This window comes from Oryx dammah, unplaced genomic scaffold (assembly GCF_014754425.2).
Source record: "Oryx dammah isolate SB20612 unplaced genomic scaffold, SCBI_Odam_1.1 HiC_scaffold_9, whole genome shotgun sequence".
Lineage (NCBI taxonomy): Eukaryota > Metazoa > Chordata > Mammalia > Artiodactyla > Bovidae > Oryx > Oryx dammah.
In genome coordinates this window covers 54,821,753-54,848,855 of record NW_024070193.1, presented here as the reverse complement: position 1 = coordinate 54,848,855, position 27,103 = coordinate 54,821,753, and the positions used below count along the sequence as shown (strand labels likewise).

Here is a 27,103-nt window from a genome sequence, read left to right as displayed (position 1 = left end):
GTCTGTCTTGCAAAACTATTGTTTTGCTTTGAAACACTTACTTTGACCACAATATCTACATAACGGGGAATTCCCAGTGGCTCAGCAGTAAAGAATCTGCCTGCAATGCAGGAGACACAGGATCGACCCCTGGGTCGGGAAGATCCCCTGGAGAAGGAAAGGGCAACCCGCTCCAGTATTCTTGCCTGAAGAATCCCATGGACAGAGGAGCCTGGTGGGCTACATCCATGGGGTTGCAAGAGTCGGACTAAATCACCACCACACTAAACCACCACCACCACAATCTTCATAATTGCCAGGCTTCTCTGTCCATGAAATTTCCCAGCAAGAATACTGGAGCAGGTTCCCATTTTGTTTTCCAGTGGATCTTCCCAACCCAGGGATCAAACCTGTGTCTCTTGCAATGACAGGCAGATTCTTTACCACTGAGTCACCTGGGAAACAACTCTGTACATTAACTAAAAATTAATTGAATTGCACAAACAGGAGAATTTTGTGATACATAAATCATACCTGAAGAAAGCTCTTACAGAATCATGAGCAATGTAAAACAGTGAAGCACAGTTGCCTAGCCTCCGGTAAGCTATACTACAGACCTCTTAGCAGTGAGACCAAAGAACCCTCTGGGGTTCCTGGGCACAGAAACCTTTCTGGGTCTCCCTTTGTGCCTTGTTTGTGGAAACAGACTCCAGTTTCCATGACCTTCCCTAAGTTACAAAGGACAGAGCCGACAGTTGCTAATCAGGGAACAGAGGGGATGCAGAGACAAGGGAGAAATAATCAAGAAACAATTGTGCAGCCTTGGGGTATGGTCCTGGTTCACCTCATGGTATACACATAACAAGACATGTGTAAGCTCTTTATAGAACTACAAGAAAGAAAGAAAGCCATTCCTGTTGACTCTTTGTGACCCCATGGACTTTAGCCTACCAACCTCCTCCATCCATGGAATTTTCCAAAAGAGTCCTGGAGTGGGTTGCCATTTCCTTCTCCAGATAATCTTCTGGGCCTCCGACATTGCAGGCAGACAGTTTACTGTCTGAGCCACCAGGGTAGCCCTGATAGTTTGGTTTATAGAACTAAACTCTCAACAAATGAAAGATAGAAGCATTTTTCATTGCAGAGAAGACCACCTGAGGTAGACTAAAGGAGCAGACTGTGCACACCTGAGTCTTATCAGCTACGCCACCCTGTGCCACTGCTATGAAGGTGAAGGTGAAGGTGAAGTCGCTCAGCTTGTGCCGCTGCTATACAAAAGTGAAGTCGCTCATTCGGGTCCGGCTCTTTGCGACCCCGTGCACTGGAGCCCACCAGGCTGCTCCGTCCATGGGATTCTCCAGGCAAGAATACTGGAGTGGGTTGCCATTTCCTTCTCCAGGAGATCTTCCCGACTCAGGGATTAGAACCCAGGTCTCTCACATTAGAGGCAGACGCTTTAACCTCTGAGCCACCAGGGAAGCCCAACTTCTCACCAAATACCCCCAGGGTTGGGATACAGTTGTCAAGAAGGAAGCCCTCTGTGTCTCCCCTTTGTCTGGCAAAGCAATAACGCAATTCTTTTCTACTTCACCCAGAACTCTGACGCTGAGATTCAGTTTCAGTACTAGTGCACAGAAGCCAAGTTTTCAGCATCAGTTGGACAGCTGATGGGAGTAGTGTAAACAGAGCGAGTAAGGCAAGAGCATGCAGGAATTGCCCTAAGGGCTAGAAGTCACTCATACTCCCAGTGCAGAACAGTGCGTAAAGCTATAATTTTCCCTTAAACTGAGACTTACATGCCAATTCTGTTTACATATGTTATCTATTGAGCAAAGTTATCCGTTTCTTTAAACTATAAGCATGAACTATAATTATTCATTCATATGTTTATACAAAAATAGTTTGCCAAATAGAGAAACACTCTATATGGAAGCTTCTTATCTAGCAACATCAACCATCCAGAAGTACCTAAGAATACTAGGAATGCAAAATAAATAATATAGAACAATGTTAGTGTAACAGGTATTTCTAAACTTCACTCTTAGTCCTCTTCACACCTCATTCAGAGGCAAACTACCTTGTATCCTGGACAATTTCAACATTTTGTAAGCTAAAAGAAGCAAGATGAGATAACTGCCAAACTTGTTAAAAACAATGAACTGGAGTTAAGTGCAGCAAATGGTGATTTAAAATGCTACTAGAATTAGGAAAAAATAAGAAAAAAAGCTGACACTCATGGAAAATGCCATGAGGAAGGAAACAGCAACGGGAGAGGAAAGAATTCAAGAGAAGCGATCTGACAATCATTCAACGGAGGGACAAAGAGACAGATGGACTCCTCTCAACTTCTGAGAACATGATAACATTCAGTGCTCGTCATGGCAACATCAAAGACACAAAGAAGGTTAAACTGTTCACGGAGGTGAGTTCTTAAACTATTTTATGAATTCTTCTATCCTGAAAAGTCTTTGTGCTTGTTTTTAAATTGGGTATTCCATTTTTATTGTGATTTAAAAAACACACACACAGCATAAAATTTACCTCCTTAACCGTTTTAACAATACAGTTCACTCTGTTAAGTAAATTCACACTGTTATGAAACAGACCTCTCTAATTTTTACCTTGCAAAACTGAAATTCTAGACCCGTTAAACACTTTCCACTCCCTCTATTCACCCCTGCTCCTGATAACGAGCATTCTATTCCCAGCTTTATATAAGTGGAATTACACAGTACTTTGTCTGTTTGTGCCCAGCTTCTTTCACTTACCATAATGTCCTTGGGGATCAAACCTGCTGGAGCACAAACAGTACATCTATCATTTTTAAGGCTAAATAATATTCCATTGAATGCATATACCATATTTAATATATCCATCTATCCATCGATGCACATTTGGTTTTCTTCCTCCTCTTTGGCTATTATGAATACTGTTGCTGTAAAAATGGGCATCTCTTTAAGACTCTGTTTTCAATTATTGGGGATATTTACTGAGAAGTGGAATTGTGGTGGTTTTGTGGTTTACTCGCTAAGTCATGTCTGACTCTTGCAACCCCATGGACAGTAGCCTGCCAGGCTCCTCTTTACTAGTACTTATATGGTGGTTTCATGTTTCATTTTTAAAGAAACCTCCATACTGCTTTTCATAGCAGTTATACCATTTTACAATCTCAACAACAGTGTACAAGAGTTTATAAAAACTGCCCCATAATACACCCAAGTTACTATTATTTGAAATAATTAGTAAATGAGAGCATCATTTTTCAGCCAACTCATTATAATGTTGAATGAAATTCATGAAAGAATTGAGGAGATGAATAGGAGAAACTTAATTAAATGCTTTATTGCCTAATATTATAATAAAAAACCTAATAGAGAAAATGATTTCATGGTTGTCTCTAGAATTTAAGGATCAGACTAAAAAGTGTAATTTAGCCAAAAGGACTGAGAAAGAGGAAGGGCTAGGGAGGCACAAGCCAGAGTTCAAAGAAGGCAAGCTTCAGAGAAAATGTTAAATCATTAGCACAAAAGTAATAAAATCCAGATTGAAGAGAATCACGTAGACCAAATAGCCCAAGTTCTTCAACAGATAAATTATTTGAATAGAAAAGGTCAGGATAGTAAATCTATAAATTAAAAGACCTATCATAATTTTAAAAATAGGACTAAATTATTAGGTCTAGGAATGCATATTTGGTTGGTTAAATTATGAAATGCAAAAGTTAGGGTCAGTTCAGTTCAGTTCACTCACTCAGTCCTGACTGACTCATTGCAACCTCATGGACTGCAGCCTGCCAGGCTTCCCTGTTCTTCACCAACTCCCAGAACTTGCTCAAACTCATGTCCATCAAGTCAGTGATGCCATCCAACCATCACATCTTCTGTCACCCCCTTCCTCTCCCGCCTTCAGTCTTTCCCAGCATCAGGGTCTTTTCCAATGAGTCAATTCTTCGCATCAGGTAGCCAATGTATTCAGCTTCAGCATCCATCCAACCAACGAATACTCAGGATTGATTTCCTTTAGGATTGACAGATTAGGTCTCCTTACTGTCCAAGGGCCTTTCAAGAGTCTTCTCCAACACCATAGTTCAAAAGCATCAATTCCTTGGTACTCAACTTTCTTTATAGTCCAACTGTCACATCCATACATGACTACTGGAAAACCACAGCTTTGACTATATGGACCTTTGTCAGCAAAGTAACATCTCTGCTTTTAATATGCTATCTAGGTTGGTCATAGCTTTTCTTCCAAGGAGCAAGCATCTTTTAATTTCATGCCTGCAGTCACTATCTGCAGTGATTTTGGAGCCCAAGAAAATAAAGTCAGCCACTGTTTCCATTGTTTCCCCATCTATTTGCCATGAAGTGATGGGACCGGATGCCATGATCTTAGTTTTCTGAATGTTGAGCTTTAAGTCAACTTTTTCACTTTCCTCTTTCACTTTCATCAAGAGGCTCTTTAGTTCTTCTTCACTTTCTGCCATAAGGATGGTATTATTTGCATATCTGAAGTTATTGATATTTTTCCCTGCAATCTTGATTCCAGCTTGTGCTTCATCCAGCCCAGCATTTCTCATGACGTACTCTGCACATAAGTTAAATAAGCAGAGTGACAATATATAGCCTTGACGTACTCCTTTTCCAATTTAGAACCAGTCCATTGTTCCATGTGCGATTTTAACTGTTGCTTCTTAATCTGCATACAGATTTCTCAGGAGACAGGTCAGCTGGTCTGGTATTCCCATCTCTTTGAAAATTTTCCATGGTTTGTTGTGATCCACAGAGTCAAAGGCTTTAGCATAGTCCATGAAGCAGATGTTTTTGTGGAATTCTCTTGCTTTTTCTATGATCCAGAAGATGTTGGCAATTTGATCTCTGGTTCCTCTGCCTTTTCTAAATCTAGCTTGAACATTTGGAAGTTTTCCATTCACAAACTGTTGAAGCCTGGCTTGGAGAATTTTGAGCATTACTTTGCTAACATGTGAGATGAGTGCAATTGTGCGGTAGTTTGAGCATTCTTTGGCATTGCCTTTCTTTAGGCCTTTTCCAGTCCTGTGGCCACTGCTGAGTTTTCCAAATTTGCTGGCATATTGAGTGCAGCACTTTCACAGCATGATCTTTTAGAGTTTAAAATGGCTCAACTGGAATGCCATCACCTCCTCTAGCTTTGTTCATAGTGATGCTTTCTAAGGCCCACTTGACTTCACCTTCCAGGATGTCTGGCTCTAGGTGAGAGATCACACCATCCTGTGTTGTTGCTGCTACTGCTGCTAAGTTGCTTCAGTCATGTCCGACTCTGTGTGACCCCACAGACAGCAGTCCACCAGGCTCCCCGGTTCCTGGGATTCTCCAGGCAAGAACACTGGAGTGGGTTGCCATTTCCTTCTCCAATGCATGAAAGTGAAAAGTGAAAGTGAAGTCGCTCAGTCATGTCTGACTCTTAGTGACCCCAAGACTGCAGCCTACCAGGCTCCTCCGTCTATGGGATTTTCCAAGCAAGAGTACTGGAGTGGGTTGCCTTTGCCTTCTCCACCATCGTGTTATTAATCCATGACAAAAGAGGAAAGAATTTACAATGGGGAAAAGACAGTCTCTTCAACAATACATAGTTTTGGTAAAACTGGACAACGACATGTAAAATAATGAAATTGGAACATTCTCTAACACTGTAGACAAAAACTAAACTCAAAATGGATAAAAGAGCTAAATACAAGACCAGAAACCATAAAACTCCTAGAAGAAAATATGGGAGGAACACTCTTTGACATAAATTGTAACAATATCTTTTGGCTCTGTCTCCTAAAGCAAAGGACATAAAAGGGAAAATAAACAAATGAGACCTAATTAAACTTAACAGCTTTTGCATAGCAAAGGACACCATCAACAAAACAAAAAGACACCTAACTGAATGGAATAAAATATTTGCAAGTGGTATGCCCAATAAGGGGTTATTATCCGAAATATATAAGCGGTTCCTACAACTCAAAATCAGAAAAACAAACAACCCTTCTAAAGAATGGGCAGAAGACGTAAATAGTCACTTTTTCAAAGACTATATACAGAAGGTTCAGTATCATTAGTCATCAAAGAAATGCAAATTAAAAGCACATGAGGGACCTCCCTGGTGGACAAGTAGCTAGGCTCTGTGTTCTGAATGCATGGGCTCAGGTTCAACCCTTGGTCAGGGAACTAAGAGCTCACACTGAGCAACTCAAGATCCCTCCTGCCATGACCAAGACTGAAGATCCCACATGCTGCAGCCAAATTAATAAACATTAAAAAAACACACAGGAGATACCACCTCACACCTGTCAGAATGACTACAAGCAAAAAGAACACAAACAAATGTTGGTGAGCATGTTTTAAAAAGGGAACCCTCCTACGCGGTTGTTAGGAATGTAAACTGGTACAACCACTGTGGAAACGGTAAGACAATTTCTCAAAAAATTAAAACCAGAAGCACCATACATAGTTTTGGGTATACACTCAAAAATAATGAAACTCCACTTCCAGGTATATATTAAACCAATCAGGAAAACACTATTTTGAAAAGATACACACCCCCCAATGTTCACAGCAGCACTCTTTACAATAAACATATAGTGGCAGGGACTTTCTTGTAGGTCCAGTGATTAAGACTCCCCACTTTCACTGCAGGGGGCATGGGTTTGATCCCTGATTGGGGAACTAAGATCTTGCATGTGATGTGGCAAAAAAAAATAAAGATACTTCAGCAGTGTGTGTAATCTGAATTTATACTTAAAAAAATATGAGGGCAACCTAAGTGTCCATCAACAGATGAACTGATAAAGATGTTATAATATATAATCCACATCCACAGAATGAAACCATTAAAAAGGTTAATGGTTATTAAGCCATTAAAAAGGATGAGATTTGAGGGCATTATGTTGAGTGAAATAAGTCAGACAGAGAAAGAAAAATACTGTATAATACAACTTACATGTGGAATCCAAAAAATGAAACAAACTGGTGAACATATCAAAAAAACAGACTCACAAATACTAGAAAAAATTAGTGGTCACAAGTGGAAAGAGGAAAGTGGGGAGGGGCATTATAGGAGGGTTTTAGAGATACAACCTACTATATATAACATAAATAATCCAAAACTGTACAATAAGTCCCCTGTGTATGAACGAGTTCTGTTCTGAGAGTGTGTTCACAAGTCCAATTTGTTCAAAACTCCAACAAATTTAGACTAGGTTCCCAACTAATACAAATGGCTATGTAGTACTCTGCTGTAATAGGTTTATATTACTTTTCACACAAATAATATATAAAAAACAAACACAAAAAATAAAGAAAACATTTTCAATCCTAAGGTACAGGACCTTGAAAAGTACAGTAGGACAGTACAATGGCTGGCACACGGGCTGGCATCCAGGGAACAGGCAAGAAGAGATACTGACTGGAGGAGGGAGAGGAGGTGGGAGATGGTAGAGCTGGAGGATCGTCAGCAACAGGAGAAGGGGGGCAAGCTGCACTTTCACTTCGGTCTGAGTGATGGAATGCAGGTTTGCACCTTTGAAAGTTTGGAATTTGAAGGTTCATATTGTATAACACAGGGAGTATAGTCAATATTTTATAATAACTATAAATGGAGCATAACCTTTAAAATTATGTATCACTAAGGTGTACACCTGAAACTTATATAATGTTATATACCAACTATCTCAATTTTAAAAAGAAAAAAATATATAAGGTTAAAAGCTACTTATTCACAGCTCTATTCCCAAAGAATGGTGACTTCCCGCCACCCCCTCCCCAAAGAAAGGAAAGAGACCACCTTCCCTGCTTTATAAAGTTCTTTTTCCTGGAACTAACTCTGCAAACAAAGAAAGGATACTTAATGGCAGCCACTATAAAAGCACCTCATGAACTGCCACAATCTTTACACAGCAAAGGAAGGAAAGCCAAGAGCACAGGGGAGACCAAAAGTTAACTATGATTTGCAGCAAAGCAATGTATTCAATATCACCAGCAGAAAATCAGTATCTTTTGTCATTGTTGCTTCCTTTTTCCTACTTTGAGTTTCTTTTTCAAAGGCTCATCTCTTTAAATCAATTATGCTACTTTGTAACCCTGAAAGGCAGAAACTTATTTAAATGTTCAAAAAGAGTTGGGCAGACACATTTGGAAAGTCAGTTGAGAAAACAACTTAAGTGTCCAATGTCAGGGAATTAGGTGACGCGGTGTAAGCGGTCTATGGGATTATTTTCTTGGAGTGTAACTACTTTACAATTGTATTAGTTTCTGCTGTACAACAAAGTGAATCAGCTATACGTATACATATATCCTCTCCCTCTTGAGCCTCCCTCCCCCCATCCCATCCCCTGGGTCATCACAGAGCACTGAGCTGAGGCCCCTGTGCTACACAGCAGCTTCCCACTAGCTGTCTACTGTATACATGGTAGTACATTTATGTCAAACCGAACTTCCCAATTGTTTTATGGTACATAGTCCTGGTTTCGTGTTTCTTCCTTATAAAAGAAAGCAAGTTCATTACATAAGAATTGGAAACATAAACAAGCAAAAAAAATTAAGGAATATTTTTTATTCTATTAATCCTCTGTTGCCTTTCCATCTAGATCCTTTTGCAACAAGTAATGATTTTCCAAAAACAGAATGCCATCACATAGCATTTTAAAGCCTATCATAATTTATTTATGCCATCCAGCAAAGGAATATCTATATGTTTTTAACACCCTACTGTTTGGCATGTAAATACTTACAAATTTTCACAATTATAAACAACCTGGAGGAGGAAAAAGTGAGTATGAATTCAAGCTTAAATGCAAAAATAAGGACTGATGTATTTCAGGATTCACACACTGTTACCACCCATCACTTTCTTATTCACTTACACATTTCTTTACTCAACAGATAGACGTTGAATATAGGTACCTACAGTGTGTCAGGCACTTAGCTGGGTACAGTGAAAAGTGAAAGTGTTAGTCACTTAGTCATGTCTGACTCTTTGTGACCCCATGGACTGTACCCTGCCAGGCTTCTCTGTCCATGGGATTCTTCAGCCAAGAATACTGGAGTGGGTTGCCATTTCCTTCTCCAGGGGATCTTCCAGACCCAGGGATTGAACCCAGGTCTCCTGCATTGCAGGCAGATTCTTTACCATCTGGGCCACCAGGAAGCCTCCAAGCTAGGTGCTGGGGATTCAGTATATAGAAAGATGTGGTCCATGCTCTCACGGACTTTAGGTAAGAAACAGAGATGTAACCAATCACAAAAAACTCTGAAAAGTGTTTCAATGTAGACAAAACAGAAATTACAAAATTATTCAATACAATAGAAAAATCACTGAGCAAGAATCAATGTTTTCAAAATGAATTGTGAGGGTAACTCCAGGAGCAACCAGCTTTCTGAAAAGTACTCTCCCAGGATTCACTGGGACTCCTAACTCATTTTTCTGTTTTAATATATAAATTAACTTCTCCTCACTCTTTGCACAAAATGACAGCTCCAATTGCAAAGACACAGCAGGCAAAGCACATGCGCGCGCGCACACACACACACACACACACACACACCCCGTGTGTGGCTGAGCACACATCTGGCAGACTACCCCCATCAGTAGGTACACGGTGCCTGTTAGTGTTGTACAGCTGAATGGGTTTCCCACTAACTATCTTTCTGGAAAGTTGCACTTTGCTAACAGATTCTAATTACCTCATTTTATATCCAATTTTCTGAATATAATAAGTTCATGGAGAGCCTGCTACCTGCCAGACACTCTGTATATCAGTGCAAATGTTCACAATAATTTCCACTAGTGGATATCTTTACCCCTATTTGACAGATGAAGAAACTTAGGTGCAGAGTTTTCATCATGTATTGAGAGATACTACACATCTGAGCATTCGCTATGCACCCTTCTCTTCCCTCTGGCCCCACAGTTCCCCACAGAGAACAGCTCTGCTCTACTGCAGGTCGCCTGCTCCCAGGGCGCTGTCTTTTTTAAATTTTATTTTATATTGGGGTATAGTTGATTAACAATGTTGTGTTAGTTTCAAGGGTTTAGCAAAGTGGTTCAGGTATACATATATGTGTATCCATTCTTTTCAAATTCTTTTCCCATTTAGGTTGTTACAGAATACTGAGCGGAGCTCAGGGCACCACCCTGTAATGTGGACCCATCTTGGGCAGCCTGAGAGAGCGGGACCCCCGCCACACCTGCTCCAGAGAAGGGCTGGAGAGGGTCCCGTGGGGTGTTGCCTCTGCCTCAGAAAGGGACAGCTGTCCTTCATTCCCAGCAACCAGAGGGCTTCTGCCCCCAGGGCAAAGCACAGATCCCTACCGTGGCCAGAGAGAGAGAGGAAGCTGCTACTGCCAGCTCTCTGAATACCCAGGCTCTTCCCTCCCATCTTTCCCACCCAAAGGGAAAGGGAAGAATGCTCCTGTCACTTCAGTGAGCTTAGCGCCACCTTCCAGGGGTCTTGCCAGCGTTCCCCTGTGGACATGCAACATTGTTTTCCAGCAGGAGAGGACCTAACACCCTAGGTTAGGTGTTAGGGGAATAGATTGAACATTCACAGCTGCCAGTCACCCTCCCAGAGCCTCAGTTTTATTTTAAAAAATTACAATTATAATAAAAGCAGACAATAATAGTTCTCCTTGCTAGTGAGGCTTAGAGAAGCTAGTGCTTGTAGTTCAGCCTAGCAGGTAAGTGTTCAATAAATATGAGCACTTCATACCTTAAAGGCGGGTTAAGAGACTGGGTCATAAATTTTACCTGCAGTGGGTTTCATTTAAATTATGAGCAAAAGGAATAAATAAAAAGTAAAAAGTTTATAGAGAGAAAGAAAACAAAGAAATATACAAGAGGCCAAAAAATTACACAGAATTTTGTTCCTGAATATCATGGTTTCAATTTTATTCCAATATACCAGACTTATAACATTCCATAAACGTCAGATTTTCAATGGAAAAGTTTCTGCCCCTTATTATTAGAACTTGAAAGTTTCTTCCAGTTTAAAAGTGAAGAATCAAAATAAGAATCAAAAGCTGCATAAGAAAGAAACTATGACTTTGCAGGCCAAAATTATGTAGGAGGCTTGTCTTATAACTTCAAACTGGAAGGGAAAATATGAGTTGAGTCCAAAGAATTCTTTATTTCTACTGGAATTAAACTTCAAATCTGTTGTAATTAGCATAAATTTCTCTAGAATGTACTATGGGCAGACTATAAACTGGATCAAAACATGTGGAGTAGAATAAGAATTATTTCTTTGTAATAAAATTCCCTATGACATTCTTCCATAATGTATACTCTGTAACAGATATTCAACCAGACAGTCTGTTTTAACAAGGTGTGTCATTTAACATACTCATCACATCACTTTCACAGTCTTGTCAAACATACTTCGAAATTTACAAAGTCTGACAGATACATATCCTGTCCTCTTATAAGATATCATAGCAAACATTTGGCACAATTAGGTGTTATTGGCCATGTTATCGCCTTGTCACCTGCTCAAGGATAACTGGACTGACAGCAGCCTAAAGCCTTTTGGTATCCTCCAAAATTCAGATTTAAGGTTAAACTCTGCACTTCATTACTCATATATAGCAATCAATGAAGTCCTCACAAAGTACAGACATGCCTGGTTATAAGGACTTATGCTTAATTTAGGAAGACTAGATACTTTAAAAGTTTCTATCAGAGGTCTAAGGAGTTTGTGGCTTTAAAACAGGAATTAAGATTTCAAACAAAACAAACAAAAAGCATGCAGGGCTAAGACAGTCAGATACAACTATCCTGTGTGTCCATCCCTCACATAAAGAAAACTGCTATATGATTAGGAATTTTATTTTTAAAAAATCAGCCTAAAGTATCAGTTTTTAAAATAATTATCTTCCTTAGATTGCACTGTGTGTTGATCTCAGAAACATGAAAGTAATCATTTTACCAAAAATATTCCAGCAAAGTGACAGTTTTTATGTTATTGTTATTGAAAACGGCAACCATGCAACTTAAAACTTTTCATTTTGTATTGGAGTGTAGTGGATTAGCAAACAATGTTGTGAAAGTTTCAGGTGAAAAAGGACCCCGCCATACATATACAGGTATCTCTTCTCCCCCGTTCTCCCCTCCCATCCAGATTGCCACATAACATGGAGCAAAGTTCCCTGTGCTATACAATAGGTCCTTGTAGGTTATCCATTTTAAATATGTGTGCAATGTCGGTCCCAAACTCCCTCACTGTCCCTTCCTCCCATTCTTCCCCAGGGCAAGCATAAGTTCATTCTTGAAGTCTGTGAGTCTGTTTCTGTTTTGTAAGAATAACAGTAACAATGCAACTTTTAAAAAATATTTTCAAAAGAGGATCCAGGGTAGCGATGCTGGTAACTTTGCCTAGGACTGTGAAAGGGAGGAATGAAATGTTTCTTGCAGCACAGTGATTCTTGTTTTACCCATTACTGTGTGAAAATCCCCGCCCTTTACATGACTGGTCTGCAGGGAATCCTGCCCTGCGCATCTGCCTCACCAAGCCCCCAGAGAGTTTGGGCTTAAAAAGCAACTTCATTAAGTCGTGTTCAGTACAGTCCAAAAGGGTTATTGATGCAAAGATGAGTTATTCCTGGAGGAACGCTCTTCCTAAAAGGTCAATAACTAACTAGCAAATAGCAGTAATGACGACCTTTCAGGGCAGGGCTTCTGAACCAGGGGTAAACCGAGGCAGTTAAGGGGTCAAGTTTGAAATATTTAGCAAACAAGCGAAAAGGTGAATAGGTGAATTTTTATGGGAAAAAAGTTCAGAGTATTTCATCACCCGTTCATAGCAACCTGAGGCTCTTCCCTCGCAGAATCATATAACCATCATTTACGAGACGGACTAAGTGATACCCGAGTTCTAAAGTCGGTTTGGGGAACTCTGCTGCACGATGCATGACGCCTTCTTTGAACAACTAACATTCCGGGTCCCCACCCCCAAGAACATGAGGGCTCACTCACTGTAAGATGAGGTAGCCTGTTTTAATGCCTGTTTGTGGAGGAGACAGGTGGAGGCGGGCGGTGCAGGGGTGATGCCCGGCACTTCCCAAGTAGAAGCACAATCATTTCTTAAAGGGAAGGGGCTCCCTCTGCATCTAGAGATACCCGCGGCAGCTCAGCGGTGAAACCTGTTCTGCGCTTGATCTCAAAAACCCGCCCAGTGCCCACCGCTCTTCAAGCGCGGCTCTGTGAGCTTTAGCAAAGTGAACTTGTCTCATTCTAAAAAGAACTCCCAAAAGAGCAGGAAAGGAGGCAAAACTCCAGGAAGACGTGGACTTAAGACCCACACCAGCCGCCTTGCGGGGAAACAAATACCCCTCCTCCGGGACCCCTGATCCACCGACAGCGGGAGGTCAGACCTCGCGAGTCGTTACCGTCCGGGGCGCGCTTGCGGTCCGGGAGGCGGCTCATCGCTGCTCCGCGCAGGGCTGCCGGGGCGCGGCTCGCCGTCCAGGCCGCGGCGGCTGCAGTTGCCGAGGCAGCGCCCCCCGTGGGGCTGCAGGTGCGCGCAGCCGCTGCTGGGCGCGAGCCACCGCTCGGGACGGACGGGGACGCGCTCTCGTTGCCTGAGCTCGGCCGCCCGAGGCTCCAGCGCCTCTATTAATACTTGCTGAGCTGCTGGCGACCTGCCCCCTGCTTGACCCGGGGCCAGGGTCTCTCTACCCGAGCTGGGAAGGGCTGGGGGACGGCGTGTGGGGGCGTGAGGCATTTGCCCGCACAGGAACTGGCAGGGCATAACCCCGCAGCAAACTTTTGCCCCGCTCCCGAACCCCGACCCCCGCCCCGAGGTAGAGACTGGGCATGAGTGAGTGAGCCTTGGAGTGTGCCCTTCCCAGCTTCCATCTTTTTGGAGTCACCAGCACGCAGGGTCCGATCTGGCGAGAGAAGCTCTAAGCTAAATCTGATGACCACTCCAGGCCATCAGCGCAGGGAACCTATTTTAGGGCAGCCGCTCCTCATTCATTCAGGCCTGCCTTGACATTTAAGAGTTCCATAAGCAAATACCTTACCCCGATCGGATTTCACCCGTTTGCCTCTGCAACATTTCAAGTTTGAAGAAGGGAAGGCAGTCTGCACCTTGTTGTCCAGGGGTAAAAAGAGCAAAAAAGGGCAGTGGATTCGAAAGGCCCACTATTTGTTTGGTGTTTAGACTAAAATGTTCACAACACTCATTCTTCCAGCAAGCCCCTGAAAGTTGGGCTCCAGCCCTGTTCCTATTGTAAATTTAAATCTCATCAGCGAGGGCTGCTTTTTTTCCATCCCTCCAACAAGTGTTATGTTTAAATTCCCTTAGGAGCTTTTAAGTGAGGCCATTGAGATGATAGGAGCAATCCATTAACGCTAATTCAAAGAACATTGATGACAAGTACATTACAGACCTGCATTCATAATCCAGATCCTTCAAGGGCCTTAAAAAAAAACAAACAAAAAAAAATCTGGTTTACTTCTGCATAAAGCCTAGAGTGGTTTCTTAGGTGAATTATTTCCTCTGGCTGCATAATTAAAGCTTCTATCAGTGAAGACAGTGCAGCCCTTTTCTCTCAAAAGAACTGATGATTCCTAATATACCCAAGACTAGAGTTATTAAACATATTAAAGTTAAGACCCTGCAGACAAATTTTATGAAGTTTCTGAGACCCCCTCCCGCCATCTACTCTTTCGTATGTAGCTCCGCTGACAAAGTACTGAGAGCTAGCCATGGAAGCATAAATAAGAACTTCAGGAGTTAACCTTTGGTGACTCTATTAAAAAATATGAAAAGGAATATACACTCTGGCAAGATTTTCATTTACTTTTTTTAGCTTTGTAATAAGTGGGCCCTCTCTAGCCCAGCTTGGACCAGTGACCAGTGTCAGCCTCTGCTAAATTACATCTCTCTCTCTGTGTGAGGCAAACCAGGACCAACTGGGCTTCAGTGGATTGTAGAAATGCCAATGTATAGAACTGTTCCCTCTTCCCCTCTTGCCCCAACCAGGGAATATGCCATTTCAAATTTCTTAGATTAGAAGTCAAAAACTGCTCTCTAAGCTAACCTCTTAATGGGTTATCTCCCATTTTTATTCCTATATTATTTCCTATAGCAGAGGCATAAACTATATGCCTTTGGGAGCAACAATAAGCTCCCATATTTATTCCTATAGCAAAGGCATTGTGTTATATTTCTTCTTGCTTTCATTCTTCAGTTACTTGGAACTTTCTCTGTGCCAGTAACTAGGGATTTCAAGAAAAATCCTGCCCTTAGAATGCTGTATAGTAGTTGAGAGAGACAGGCTTAGGAGCAGTTACTTTTTTCTCATCTATTTCATGTTCTATGAAAGAAGTGGGCACTGAGGAGCCAGAACTGAGAAGAAGGCTAATTCTACTTGAAGGATCAAGAAATGTTTCCAACCAGTAGTAACCATTTTCTCCGATGATAGTAGCTATTATCTTTAAACATGTACTATGAGCTAGACACCCTGCTAAATGCTGTTCATACATTTCCTTCTGTAATCCTTACATGAATGGGAATTACTATTATTCCCTTGTACCATATGGACAAACAGAGGCTCAGCTTTAATAATTTGCCCAGAAACACAGAGGGAAAGCATTTCAGAACAATGATTGGAAGGCAGCTTTCTATAATTACAAAGCCTGTGCCCAATGTCTACACTCAGTTGCACTGATTAGCAAAGGTATTTTCCAGAGCCAGTGGTAAGAGCTTTTCACCAAAACCTTTCAGGAAAATGGGTCCTTGGAGGGTACACAGACAGGCTAGTTGGTATTGCAAGAAACTGGACTGTCCCAGCCTCATGGCTCCTTACAGAGGAGCATCCACATTTCATAACAAGGCAGGGCCCCAAAACTGGTCTTAAGAATGACTGCCATGAAAATAGCATTCATTCATCCATAAATCCATTCAGCATTTGTTGAGCATTTGCTCTGTGACACACTTTTCCTGGAAAAGTTGTCATCTCGACAACATGTTTCCCCCTAGGAATTCTCCAAGGAATTAGGAGTTTACATTCAGGAAAAGAAAGAGAAAGTAGCTCTAGACACAGAGATGGGTGGCCGTTGGGATAATTTACTCAGAGTTGAAAAACGTCCCTTTTGCTGGAGAGGCTGTGAGAGAGAAGAAAGAAGACCCACAGCACCTTTTCCAGTGAGGAAACTTCCAGCAGTCACGCCTAACTTAAGTAGTACTTCCCATGGGTTGTATTGGTCTACATTCTGGTGGCATGCTCAGCGCAGGGGCAGTAAAATGTAATAATCAAGAATTCAGCCTTTGTTGTCAAACAGACACTATATTCAAATGCTGACCCATCAGACCCAGGGTCAATAACGATGCAATATAGTCAATCCAATACTGTCCAGTGAATGAGTAATTTGGGTAAGCTTTACAACTAGCCTAAGGCTCTATTTTGTAAAACAAGATTAATAGTATAAATTCTACAGGATTTTTGCATGATAATCTATGTATTAGTAAAGAACTACTTGCGGTTGCTAGCAGTAGAGGCCCAAATTAGATAGAAAAAAAAAAATCATATTGTTTTTCTCCCTTAACACGAAGGTAGTTGAGCTTGATGTCCTATATTTGGTATTGTAGCTCCATGTTTTCATCTAGGGCCTGAAGCCTTCTCATTTTCTGCTCCAGTGTCCTTAATACAAGTTTCAGCCTCAGGACTTTGTCATGGACACAAAATGGCTTCCAGAACTCCAGTCTGACTCATGTCCAAGCAAGGAGAGGGAAGGGGGAAAGGGCAAAATAAAACCTGACAGCTGAGTCAGGTTCCTTAAAATAACCTTCTTGGAAGCCTTATCCAACAATGTCCATGTAAAATTCAATATATATTCTTTCTGCAAGAGAAGCTGGGGTATGTCTGTCTCTGTGTGTGTGTGTGTCTGTTAACCCAGCATTTTAGGGATTCTGCTATCCAGGGTGAGGGAGAGAGTGGACACTGGGTAGGCAGCCAGAAACCGGTGCCGTAGTTGGAAGAACATTTGACACAGTGCCTGTCACAAGTAAACTCAAAGAGAAAGAGACAGAGACACACTGAGAGATACAGAAAGAGAGGCAGGGAATGTGTTAGAGAGCCAAGAGTACTTCCAGACAAACAGACAGTAACAGGACTGATCTGAACGCATGTGCATCTTGGACAGGACAGTGAGGAGCTTGGGTCAGGCAGGTATTTTTCATGAAAGAGCATTCAGTTCATTTCATAAATTTCAAGCAGACTTCAAAACTGCCAGGAAACATCATTTAGATTTCAATCAGCACAATTCAGTGCTAGAAACCTAAAGAACATGACTTAGATAAATCAAAGAACTCTTACGCTGTGCTTAGTCCTTCAGTCATATCTAACTCTGTGACCCCACAGACTGTAGCCCACCAGGCTCCTCTGTCCATGGGGATTCTCCAAGCAGGAATACTGGAGTGGGTTACCATTTCCTCCTTCAGGGCATCTTCCCAATCCAGGGATGGAACCTGGGTCTCCCACATTGCAGGCAGATTCTTTATCCTCTAAGCCACCAGGGAAGACCCATGAGGAAGAAGGACTATAGCAATTCATAGAAACAAAAGTGGAGAGACAGGGAAGAAAAAATGAGACTGCCATCTATTGTTTACTGTTTTCAAACAAGCTAAATGACATCTGCCTACCTGAAGAATTTTCTTTTCACAGGCACTTTACCGGAGGATATCAGAGACATCAGACTCGACTAGAGGTTAGAAAATCAGGCTTGAAAGTCAAGCAAGAACCAAGTCAGTTCTGAGAATTCAATGAGCAGGCGGTACAGCAGGCATCTTTTTGCAGGGACAGGTCTAACCAAGGATGCCTGTGTCCTCCCTGGAAGACCCACTGCCCCCATGAGACTCTGCCTCAAGTACCTGGAGAGAATGCAACTTCTTATCTAATGTCACTTGATCAAATCAATCAGATAAGTGCACCAGATTGGTCAGTCTGGATCCAATGGAGGGTACAGGATGGCTATCTTCCCCAGGTGCTGAGGTGCCCTCACAATTACCATATTCAAAAAAGGGATCCCACACACAGAGGAAGGAAGGATAGCTGCAAGACAGCCCCCCCCAAAATGTCATGACCATATCCTAGTGAGTCAAGCTGTATTAAGCACTCGGCCTGTGATCCTAGGAAACAATTGCAAAGTTCAGAGCACCTTCCCCAAATGTGCCATGTTCGCAAGGCACTTATTTTGAGCTGAAAGCAATCAAGACCCTGAGAGTTCAAAAGAATCTACTGCCCCTCCCTTAACTACCTTGGAGAACTTAAATTGGGGATTTTTCCCAGAGAAGAAAAATCCCATTTTTCTTGGGAAGAAGATTTCCCATTTATCTTTCTACTGAAGATAAATGTTGTCTAACTGGCTTCATCTGTACGGCAGGACCAACACCTAACTACCGAGTATCTGCTCCTCCTCTGGCCATGCTGTGAACTGCCCTCCTGTCCCTGGAAGCCTCGGGCCCCTACTCCATTCCTTAGATCAGAATGCTACCTGTGCCTAATTTCACCTTTCTGTGTCTGAAACGCTCACGTGCGTGGGGTTCTCATATATATGAAATTAAAGTTGACATTCTTTTGTTCACGTGTCTCATGTCAGTTTAATTCTTAGATCAGCTAGAAGAACCCAGAAGGATACAGTTTTCTTTCTCTTTAACATTTAAATTTTCCATTTTATAAAATCTTCCATTTTATAAATTTTCAACCTTTGACTAAGGCAACATACTTATTAAGCAGAGCAGAGATTCAAACTCATGGATTTCAAGAGCTCTTTGTTTTTGCAGTGTGTGACATACTTCGTTTTTATCATCATAAAAAAACATCTGCCTCGCTAGAGCTAGGATCAAGGGATTTGGAGACAGACATTGGGATACTAAAAGGTATTGAACATTGAACGTGGTTCCTGCAGCTAACTGGTGATGAAGAACCAATCAGTATTGGTCCACTCTGCAGTCATTCATTTAAATAACTCTTCTTGTGTTTTGATGATGTAACAGGCACTGAGTTAAGTGCAGCTCACAAATAAGACATGGTCCCTCAAACAACACTGTCTGGCCAGGGAAATAGATGTGTGAATAGTTAAATCAAAATGTGTCATGTTAGAGGCAGCAATAAAAGTATGTATAGGGGTTCCCTGGTGGCTCAGTGGTAAAGAGTCCTCTTGTCAAAGCAGGAGACACCATCCCTGATCCGGGACAATCCCACATACTTTGAAGTATCTAAGCCCTTGTGGCACCACTCTTGAGCCCGTGCTCTAGAGCTTGGGAGCTGCAACTACTGAGCCCGTGGGCCTCAAGGACTGAAGCCCAAGTGCCTTAGAACCTGTGCTCCGCAGCCAAACAGCAGGTACCACAATGGAAAAGTCCACACCCTGCAACTAGAGCAAAGCCCGCACAGCAACGGAGACTCAGCACAGACCTAAAGAAGCAAAATTATCTAAAGAATTCGTTTTAAAAGTAGGTACAGAAGCATTCACAGAAGTAGTGGTGAGCAGGCAGCAACTGTGTCAGAATGACCTGGTTTTGTTTGGTAACAAGTAAGTCCTCAGATCCCTGTGGTTGATGACGACTAAGATTTGTTTCTCATTCCTGCTTGGCCATCACGCATCTACAGCAGCTTTCCTCATCACCCGGCTAGGACCTGGGATGCTGGAGCAGCCTCTTGTGGACCATTAACAGGCAAATCATATCTCTGCCTCTGTTAGAGGAACAGCAGCCATTGTCTCTGCTGAAGGTTTATCAGGCAAAGAAAGTCACATGGCCAAGCCTGAAACCAACAGTACCAGAAAATAATCTTCCTTCTGGGAGGGGCAGTGAATGTTTGAAAAAGAGGATATCGTTACCTGGGATAGGGCAGCTGTGGGGAAAGCTTCCCTCGAGATGAGAAATAAGAAGTGACTCTAGATGGGCGCTAGAATCAACCTGGTTTGAACTTCACATCTACCACTTGCTTCACAACCATTGGAAAAATCACAAAAATTAGCTTATTTTTCATCGACAGTCACTATAAAGAGTAACTAAAATATTTAGCACAGTGCCTGCTATACTTGGAGATTTTAGTGCTTACTATGTAAGCACTTCATGGGTTTCCCAGGTGCTACTAGTGGTAAAGAACCCACCTGCCAATACCGGGCACATGAGACTAGGGTTCAGTCCCTGGGCTGGAAAGATCTCCTGGAGGAGGGCATGGCTACCCACTCCAGTACTCTTGCCTGGAGGATCCCATAGAGAGACGAGCCTGATGAGCTACAGTCCACAGGGTCGCAAAGAGCTGGACCCGACTGAAGAGACTTAGCAGGCACACGTGCAAGTACCTCATAAATGTTAGCCATTATTGGTGTGAAGAGCTACCTTTTGAAAAATGAATACAAGTATAACATGTTAGGAAACGAGGTGGAATGACAGTCTTCCAGGCAGAGGGATGGACATGTACAAGGTGTTGGCATCAATAATTGGGTCAGTGCTTCTCAGAAAGGCTGAGTGGGGAGGGGGGGTGCCCAGAGATAAGGTCCTCACTTTCTCCCAAGGCAACAGAGACCCAGTGAAGAGTTTTAGTCTGGGGACAGATGGAGAGATGGAGTGGCATTATGGAAGATGGATGGAGGGTGAAACCAGAGGTGAGAACAGTCTTTCTAATAATCCAGGTGAGAGTTGGTTACAGAGACAGCTGAGACCAACCAGAGGTCTGTGTGCTGTGGCGCTCTCTGCTGAGGACTGCAGACAGAGGTGTAGAAAGAGAATTAGGGCACACTGGTAAGAGCTGTCTCAGGGGGTGAGTCAAACCCTGCAGCAGCCAGAGCAAGAGTAACGGGACTCTGCTTGGGAAAACTGGGGCTCCCCGGAGGAGACGGCGCTCAGCGGGCTTAGAAAACGAGGCAGTGTTTACCAAATGAAGAAAAGAAACAGTTATTAGAAGAGTCGGCTTGTGCAAAATCAGAGGTTTGCCGAAATGAGCAGCAGTTCAGGGTGGCCAGGACAGGGGTCGGGGGGGTGGGGGGTGAGAGGGAGAGTAACAGAGTGGTGGAGATCTGAGAAAGGGGTTGGGTACAGAACCATCTTCAAGTCAAGGTGTTCAGAGCTGAACCTGTACACTGACTGTCAAGTCAACGGGTGACATCATCAACTTTACTTCTTTGGAAGTCAAATCTGGTGACATATTAAAGACAGACCAGGTAAGAAGAGCTGGAGATAGAGCGGTTCTGAGGCTGTTTTTAAACCAGAACTAAGGGGTAAGGCAGTCAGAAGGCATTTTCTAGAAAGTTCAAGTCGTGCATTAAAGGTGGGTGTGTGACAGAATTGACTCAGCTTTCTGACTTGGGAGACTGGGCGGATGATGAAGCTGTCAACAGAAAGTAAAATATAATAAAGAGCTAAAATCATGTTTGGGGTAAGATGCATCAGTAATGCGGGCTTCCCAGGTGGCTCAGTGGGTAAAAAATCTGCCTACCATGCAGGAGACACAGAAGATGCAGGTTCAGTCCCTGGGTCTGGAAGATCCCCTGGAGGAGGGCATAGCAACCCACTCCAGTATTCTTGCCTGGAGGATTGCCATGGACAGAGGAGCCTGGCGGGCTACAGTCCATGGGGCTGCATAGAATCAGACAAGACTGAAGCGACGGAGCACATACTCACATATGCATCAATAATGAATCGTTTGGGATAAATGTGAAACAGCTGTGAGGCCCGCAAACAATGCTTTAAAATAGGGCATTTACAGGAGCAAGAGAACGAGAAGGAGATCCTAGACAGATTTCATGGATGGTGGGTGAAGACCCAGGCAAGACTGATTATCACCAGGAGGAGAAAAGAAAGGCCAGGACAGAACCTCAGAGAGCCCCCTGGGCTTAAGGGGCAAGCAGAGGGGAGGAGGCAGCAACAGGAGAAAGAGAAGACGGTGGAGGAGAGGAACAGTCAGGTCTAGACGCCAGAAACAACAGTGAGGGGTTGTCAGGAGTAGTCCCGCAGACCTGCTCGCAGAGGCCAAGCCGGAAGACATCCTCACGGGACACAGTGACGCAGAGGCACCAGACAAAGCCACCTCGGGGTGGCGGCGGCCAGAGCCAGAACGCAGCGGGCTGAGGAGCGACCCGAGGGTCTGCAGAGGTAGAGATGGTCGAGGTGAACTGGTAACTCAGGAAGCTGGATGTTAGGGAGGAGCAGAGAGTCAGAAGCGTGGTGGTGGGGTTTCACCTTTGTCCTGCTTTCAGACTGCAGTGGGGACGGGGGGCACTTGAGCACATTTTCAAGGAGAGGGAAGGATCTGGGGCAAAGAGCCAGCCTGGCAGTGTGGGGGAGGCGGTTCTGGGTCGTGCTCCAGTGAGACCACCATCTGGGACTGAGGACAGAGGACAGTTGGGTTCAGAGGGGTTGCTGGAGGGACGCCCACCCGAGGGAATGTCGCTGGAGAACCGCATGTTGGGAGGGGTGGCACTGGGAGCAGGGGAGCTCCTCCCCAGACTTGTGAAGCCCCCAGGGGCAGGTGGCACTTCCCAAGGATCCACCAAGTCAGAATCTCTGGGAGACGAGCCCAGAACCCACATTGGAAACCAGCACCCCGGGGCTTCCCTGGTGGCTCAGATGGTGAAGAATCCGCCTAGAGTGCAGGAGACCTCAAAAAGCCCCTGGAGAAGAGAATGCCACCCACGTCAGTATTCTTGCCTGGAGAATCCCATGGGCAGAGGAGGCCTGGCGGGCTGCAGTCCGTGGGGTCGCAAAGAGCCAGCTGAGCAACTAACACTTCCATCCCAGGGCTCCAGGGTGAGGAAGGCCCTGGAGTGAAGGTGGAAAGAGGGGTCTCTGAGCCAACGTGCCTGAGTCTGGCTCTCACCTCTGCCCCTAACCAGCTGTGTGATCTCGGGAAATTTATGAAGGGTCTCTGCGCCTCCGCTTCCTCCCCTGGAAAGTGAGGATGACAGTGCCTACTTCACAGGGGACTGCTGGGGAGTATGAGATGGCCTATGGAAAGCATTTACAGTCATGTCTAACACGTAAGATATCCATGTCAGGGGACTTCCCTGGGGATCCAGTAGCTACAACTCCATGCTCCCAATGCAGGGGCCTGGTCAGGGAACTAGGTCCACGTCCTGCAACGAAAGATCCCACCTGCCACAGTGAAGATCCAGAGTGCTCAACCGAGACCCAGCACAGCCAAATAAATACTAATACATACTTTTAAAAAAAGAAATGCATGTAGACTAGACTGAAAAAAAAAAAAAGCCCAACCTAAGAGCTGAGAATTATGTTCTATTTGGCCCAATCACTGAGGACTTGAGCCCAGGAGACCACCTCTCAGATGCTCCGAGGGACCACTCTGAAGGGGTAAGGGAGGAGCCAGGATACACAGGGGATTTTGCAGGTAGTCAAAATATCAAAAGATTCCTGCTAATTGAAGAAAAGCAGGCCATCTCAAATTAATCAATTTCGTGCCTCTCTGTATATGGGAAGAGTCGAGTCAGGGCTCATGGAAATGATTCTGAAGATACGTACCTCAGCCCTCCAGGCCCCAGTTCCCTGTTCTCCATCCCGAGTGCCCTCAGGGCACAGTCGGGGCAGCTGTGGAGGCTGCTGGCTTGATGGCTGCACCATCCCTTGCTTACCGACAAGGAAGGCAACATTCTTGCATAAGAATGCACATTTATTGTTTTTATTCCACGCTGTCTGTCATAATAATTTTGTTTATAGTTTGCCCACAAATCACCTGGGGTAGCTTGTTAAAATTCCACTGCTGAGACTCCAGAGATTACTGGAGTTGGTCTTGGTCTAAAGTAGGAGCTTGAAACTCTGCCTTGTAAACAAGGCCCCCCTCTTCCCAAGTGATTCTGATGTGAGCTGGTGCCAAGACCACACACCTAGAATCATTGTTCTACAGGATGCCCAGCAGGCTGGCTGTTCCCCATTCCCAGCTCGCCCAAACACCGGGGTGTCAAGACAGCCACAGGTCTCAGGCAGCCTCATAAGAATCACAGAGAGCAGAGAAAGAGCTGCCAATTAGAGCTGATGGTGAAGAGCTTACAAACAACTTTCCCTTTTAAAAGCCCTTGTCTCTCAAACGACTTTCCCCCAAATTAGTCATTTGTCTGCCTTAATTACTACTGGCTTTTTCTTTGAGGGCAAAGAAACTTTGAAAAGAGATATGTGTGATTGTGTAGGAACTAAGTTTCAGGGACATGAAGTCATTTTTCGGTGTATTTATAGCACAGCTGTCCCTGTGTCTGTTGGCTTCAAACCTGACATTACAAAAAAACAGGAACTGTAAAAAAGGTAAATGAACACAGCAAACCAAACATTTTCTTCCAACCGGGTAGTGGTTCCCCAATTTCAGCCTGAATACTCAGCAAAGGGATGGTTATTTATTTTTCCAAATAAAAGTAATGGAAAAAATGATTGAAGGTGAAATTAGATTCCTCCTGGCAATGCTATATAAAGGAGGGTTATTGAAAAGTAGAGGCCAGGTGGCTGGCCTCCAGGGTGCGATGCAAATGAAGCTCCTTGCTTGCTGGGGTTTTTCTGGGCAACTTTTAGTTAACTTATCCTGAGACCTGGGATCCTCTGCTATGGAAAGGGGGTGGCCTGATGGGTCAGTTTCTGCTCTTCCCCAACCAGAGTGGGTTCATATCAATTTACCAAGATTCACTGTGCTGTGCTATGCTAAGTTGCTTCCGTAGTGTCTGACTCTCTGCGACCCTGTGGACTGTAGCCCACCATCCATGGGGATTCTCCAGGCAAGAACACTGGAGTGGGTTGCTGTGCCCTCCTCCAGGGGGTCTTCCTGACCCGGGGATCGAACCCGCATCTCTAAAGTCTCCTGCATTCGCAGGCGGGCTCTTTACCACTGGTGCCACTTGGGAGGCCCAGGGTTCTCTGTATTCTAGATTAAAAACATTTGAGCTTTGCTGGATTATGTGGCTTCTAGAATCATTGACCTGAGGAGCAACTGGGCTTGTCTGAAGCCATTGCTGGCCCACAGAGGTGCTTTGCTGGGCTTGCATAGTGATTGTGCTTTTAAATATTTATTTATTTTTGACTGCATGCAGGTCTTTCTGTAGTTGTGGCGTGTGGACGTCTCATTGCCGTGGCTTCACTTCTTGCGGAGTGCGGGCTCTAGAGGGAGAGGGCTTCAGGAGGTGTCGCTCCTGAGCTTAGAGCATAGGTTTCACAGCTGTGGCACACAGGCCCAGCTGCCCCTCGGTCTGGGATCCTCCCAGACCAGGAACTGATGGAACTTCTGTTCTCTGCACTGGCGGGTGGCTTCTTAACCACTGGACCATCAGGAAGCCTGTGCACAATATTTTTGTGTTTCTCAATAACTGCTTTTTTCCCTTAATTGAGAGAGTTCCTATTAAATTCCGATTTCAAGCTTTTTTAAAAAAAATACAGGATTATGACCCAGATTCCTACATGTTTACAATGAGTAGCCACCACTTTCTTTAAGTTTCTGTACTACTTGCCCTGTGCCTCAGTTTCCTCATAGAAATAGGGTTAATAATTCTGCCTGCCCCACAGAACTGTGGTGAGCAAAGAGCTGACGTGTGTAAAATGCTTAGTGCTTGACTGGCAACAGGTGTCATAGTCTCCACCCAGCTCGATTTATTCAAATTCCTATCAGGAATTGATATGCACTTGCATTTGTGGCTGTTGCTGTAAGCCATGCAAAAGTTAACTGACACAGAAATTTCTGGAAAGCAAAGAAGTTTGAAGGAGTTTGTACCTCTCTGCCAAAAATTGCTGACCACGGCAAATTTAAGATCTGAACGGACCAAGACTAATCTGCTGAGGAAAAGAAAGAAAGAGGTCAAATCTGTAATGCATGCTAGACCTCAGAACACTTGCTTGTTAAACTTTGTAGTGTAAATTTGAAGCTTTGGAATTTTCCCTTTTCGTTTATGCCTTTTCCAGTGTTTAAGGGTAGCAAAAGTCATTAGAAAACAGCACACAATCTTTGTTGTGTTCCAAAGAAAGTAAATAAAAGATTCAAGATCAGACTGTGATCCTGAAAAATTCCTAATATGAACAGTCAAGTGGCATCAATATTATGAAAGGAGTTTGGGCCTGAGTAACGCAACACCCTCCCCCCGCTCCCAATCCTTCTCGGAAAGAAAGGTTCAGGGGAGAGGTGCATACCAGCGGGGCGACACTGCTCTGTCACCTATGTTACCGTGCTGGGCATTTTCATCCCTCTTTCCAGATCTCCTCCTCCTTGCTCCATGCCCAGGGGGCTGGCCTGGGTGGGTAGTTCTATTGGGCTTCCCCAGCTGCCTGCTGGTATCTAGTTGGATTCATCAAGCAGGGGCTTTGCTGGGAGACAAGCAGGGCTGGGGAGTGTGAGTTTCCTGTGCCCCCTCCCTGCCGGCTCCCTACAAGCTGGTCATGTCTCCCCACTAATGACCAATGTGGCTCCTGCCCCACGGCCCTCCAAGCAGCCAGTCTCTCTGAGTTCCAGTAACCATTCCTCCAGCTTTGCCTCTTCAGGCAGGACAAGGATGACAAAGGATTTCACTGTCGCCAGCCCAAGGATGTTACTCCATCCTTCACTGGTCCCTAATGTCTGCTGGCATAAGGAGAGCCATCCCTCTAGTAAACGCTCAATTATCTCCATGTGGATGGTGCTGGTCTTGGCTTCTCACCAGGACCCTGACTGATAAACCTGTCTACTTTATAATATCCATCACTGCTTACATCTTGCTTGTGTTTAAGAACAGGCCTTTCACATGTTCCTGAACCATGCCCTTATGGGTAAGTTATTGGATATGGCTCCATCACTACCTGGGAAGCAATGCTCAGTAAGCTGGAAATTCACTAATGTGCTAATCAAAATATTTAGGAAGGCAATATTTAGTGAATCAGTTCAGTCGCTCAGTCGTATCTGACTCTTTACGACCTCATGAATCGCAGCACGCCAGGCCTCCCTGTCCATCACCATCTCCCGGAGTTCACTCAAACTCATGTCCACCGAGTCGGTGATGCCATCCAGCCATCTCATCCTCTGTCGTCCCCTTTTCCTCCTGCCCCCAATCCCTCCCAGCATCAGAGTCTTTTCCAATAAGTCAACTCATTCATTAGTGAATGGTGACATTTTAAAACATGGTAATATTAATCTACATTAATTTT

General features: G+C 44.0%; 1 protein-coding gene across 2 annotated transcripts in view; it reads right to left on the bottom strand.

The window, feature by feature from the left end:
- The window catches only part of GADL1 (glutamate decarboxylase like 1), a 190,594-nt gene extending 177,141 nt beyond the window's left edge, over positions 1 to 13,453 (bottom strand). Inside the window, exon 1 of one of the 2 annotated variants that reach the window (XM_040246326.1) lies at positions 13,365 to 13,453. In XM_040246326.1, the coding sequence (XP_040102260.1) occupies positions 13,365 to 13,416 (52 nt within the window). In that variant the 5' untranslated portion in view covers positions 13,417 to 13,453. The remainder of the gene's footprint in view (positions 1 to 13,364) is intronic. The other variant, XM_040246327.1, reaches the window with a different exon arrangement.
- Between the last annotated feature and the right edge of the window lie 13,650 nt (positions 13,454 to 27,103).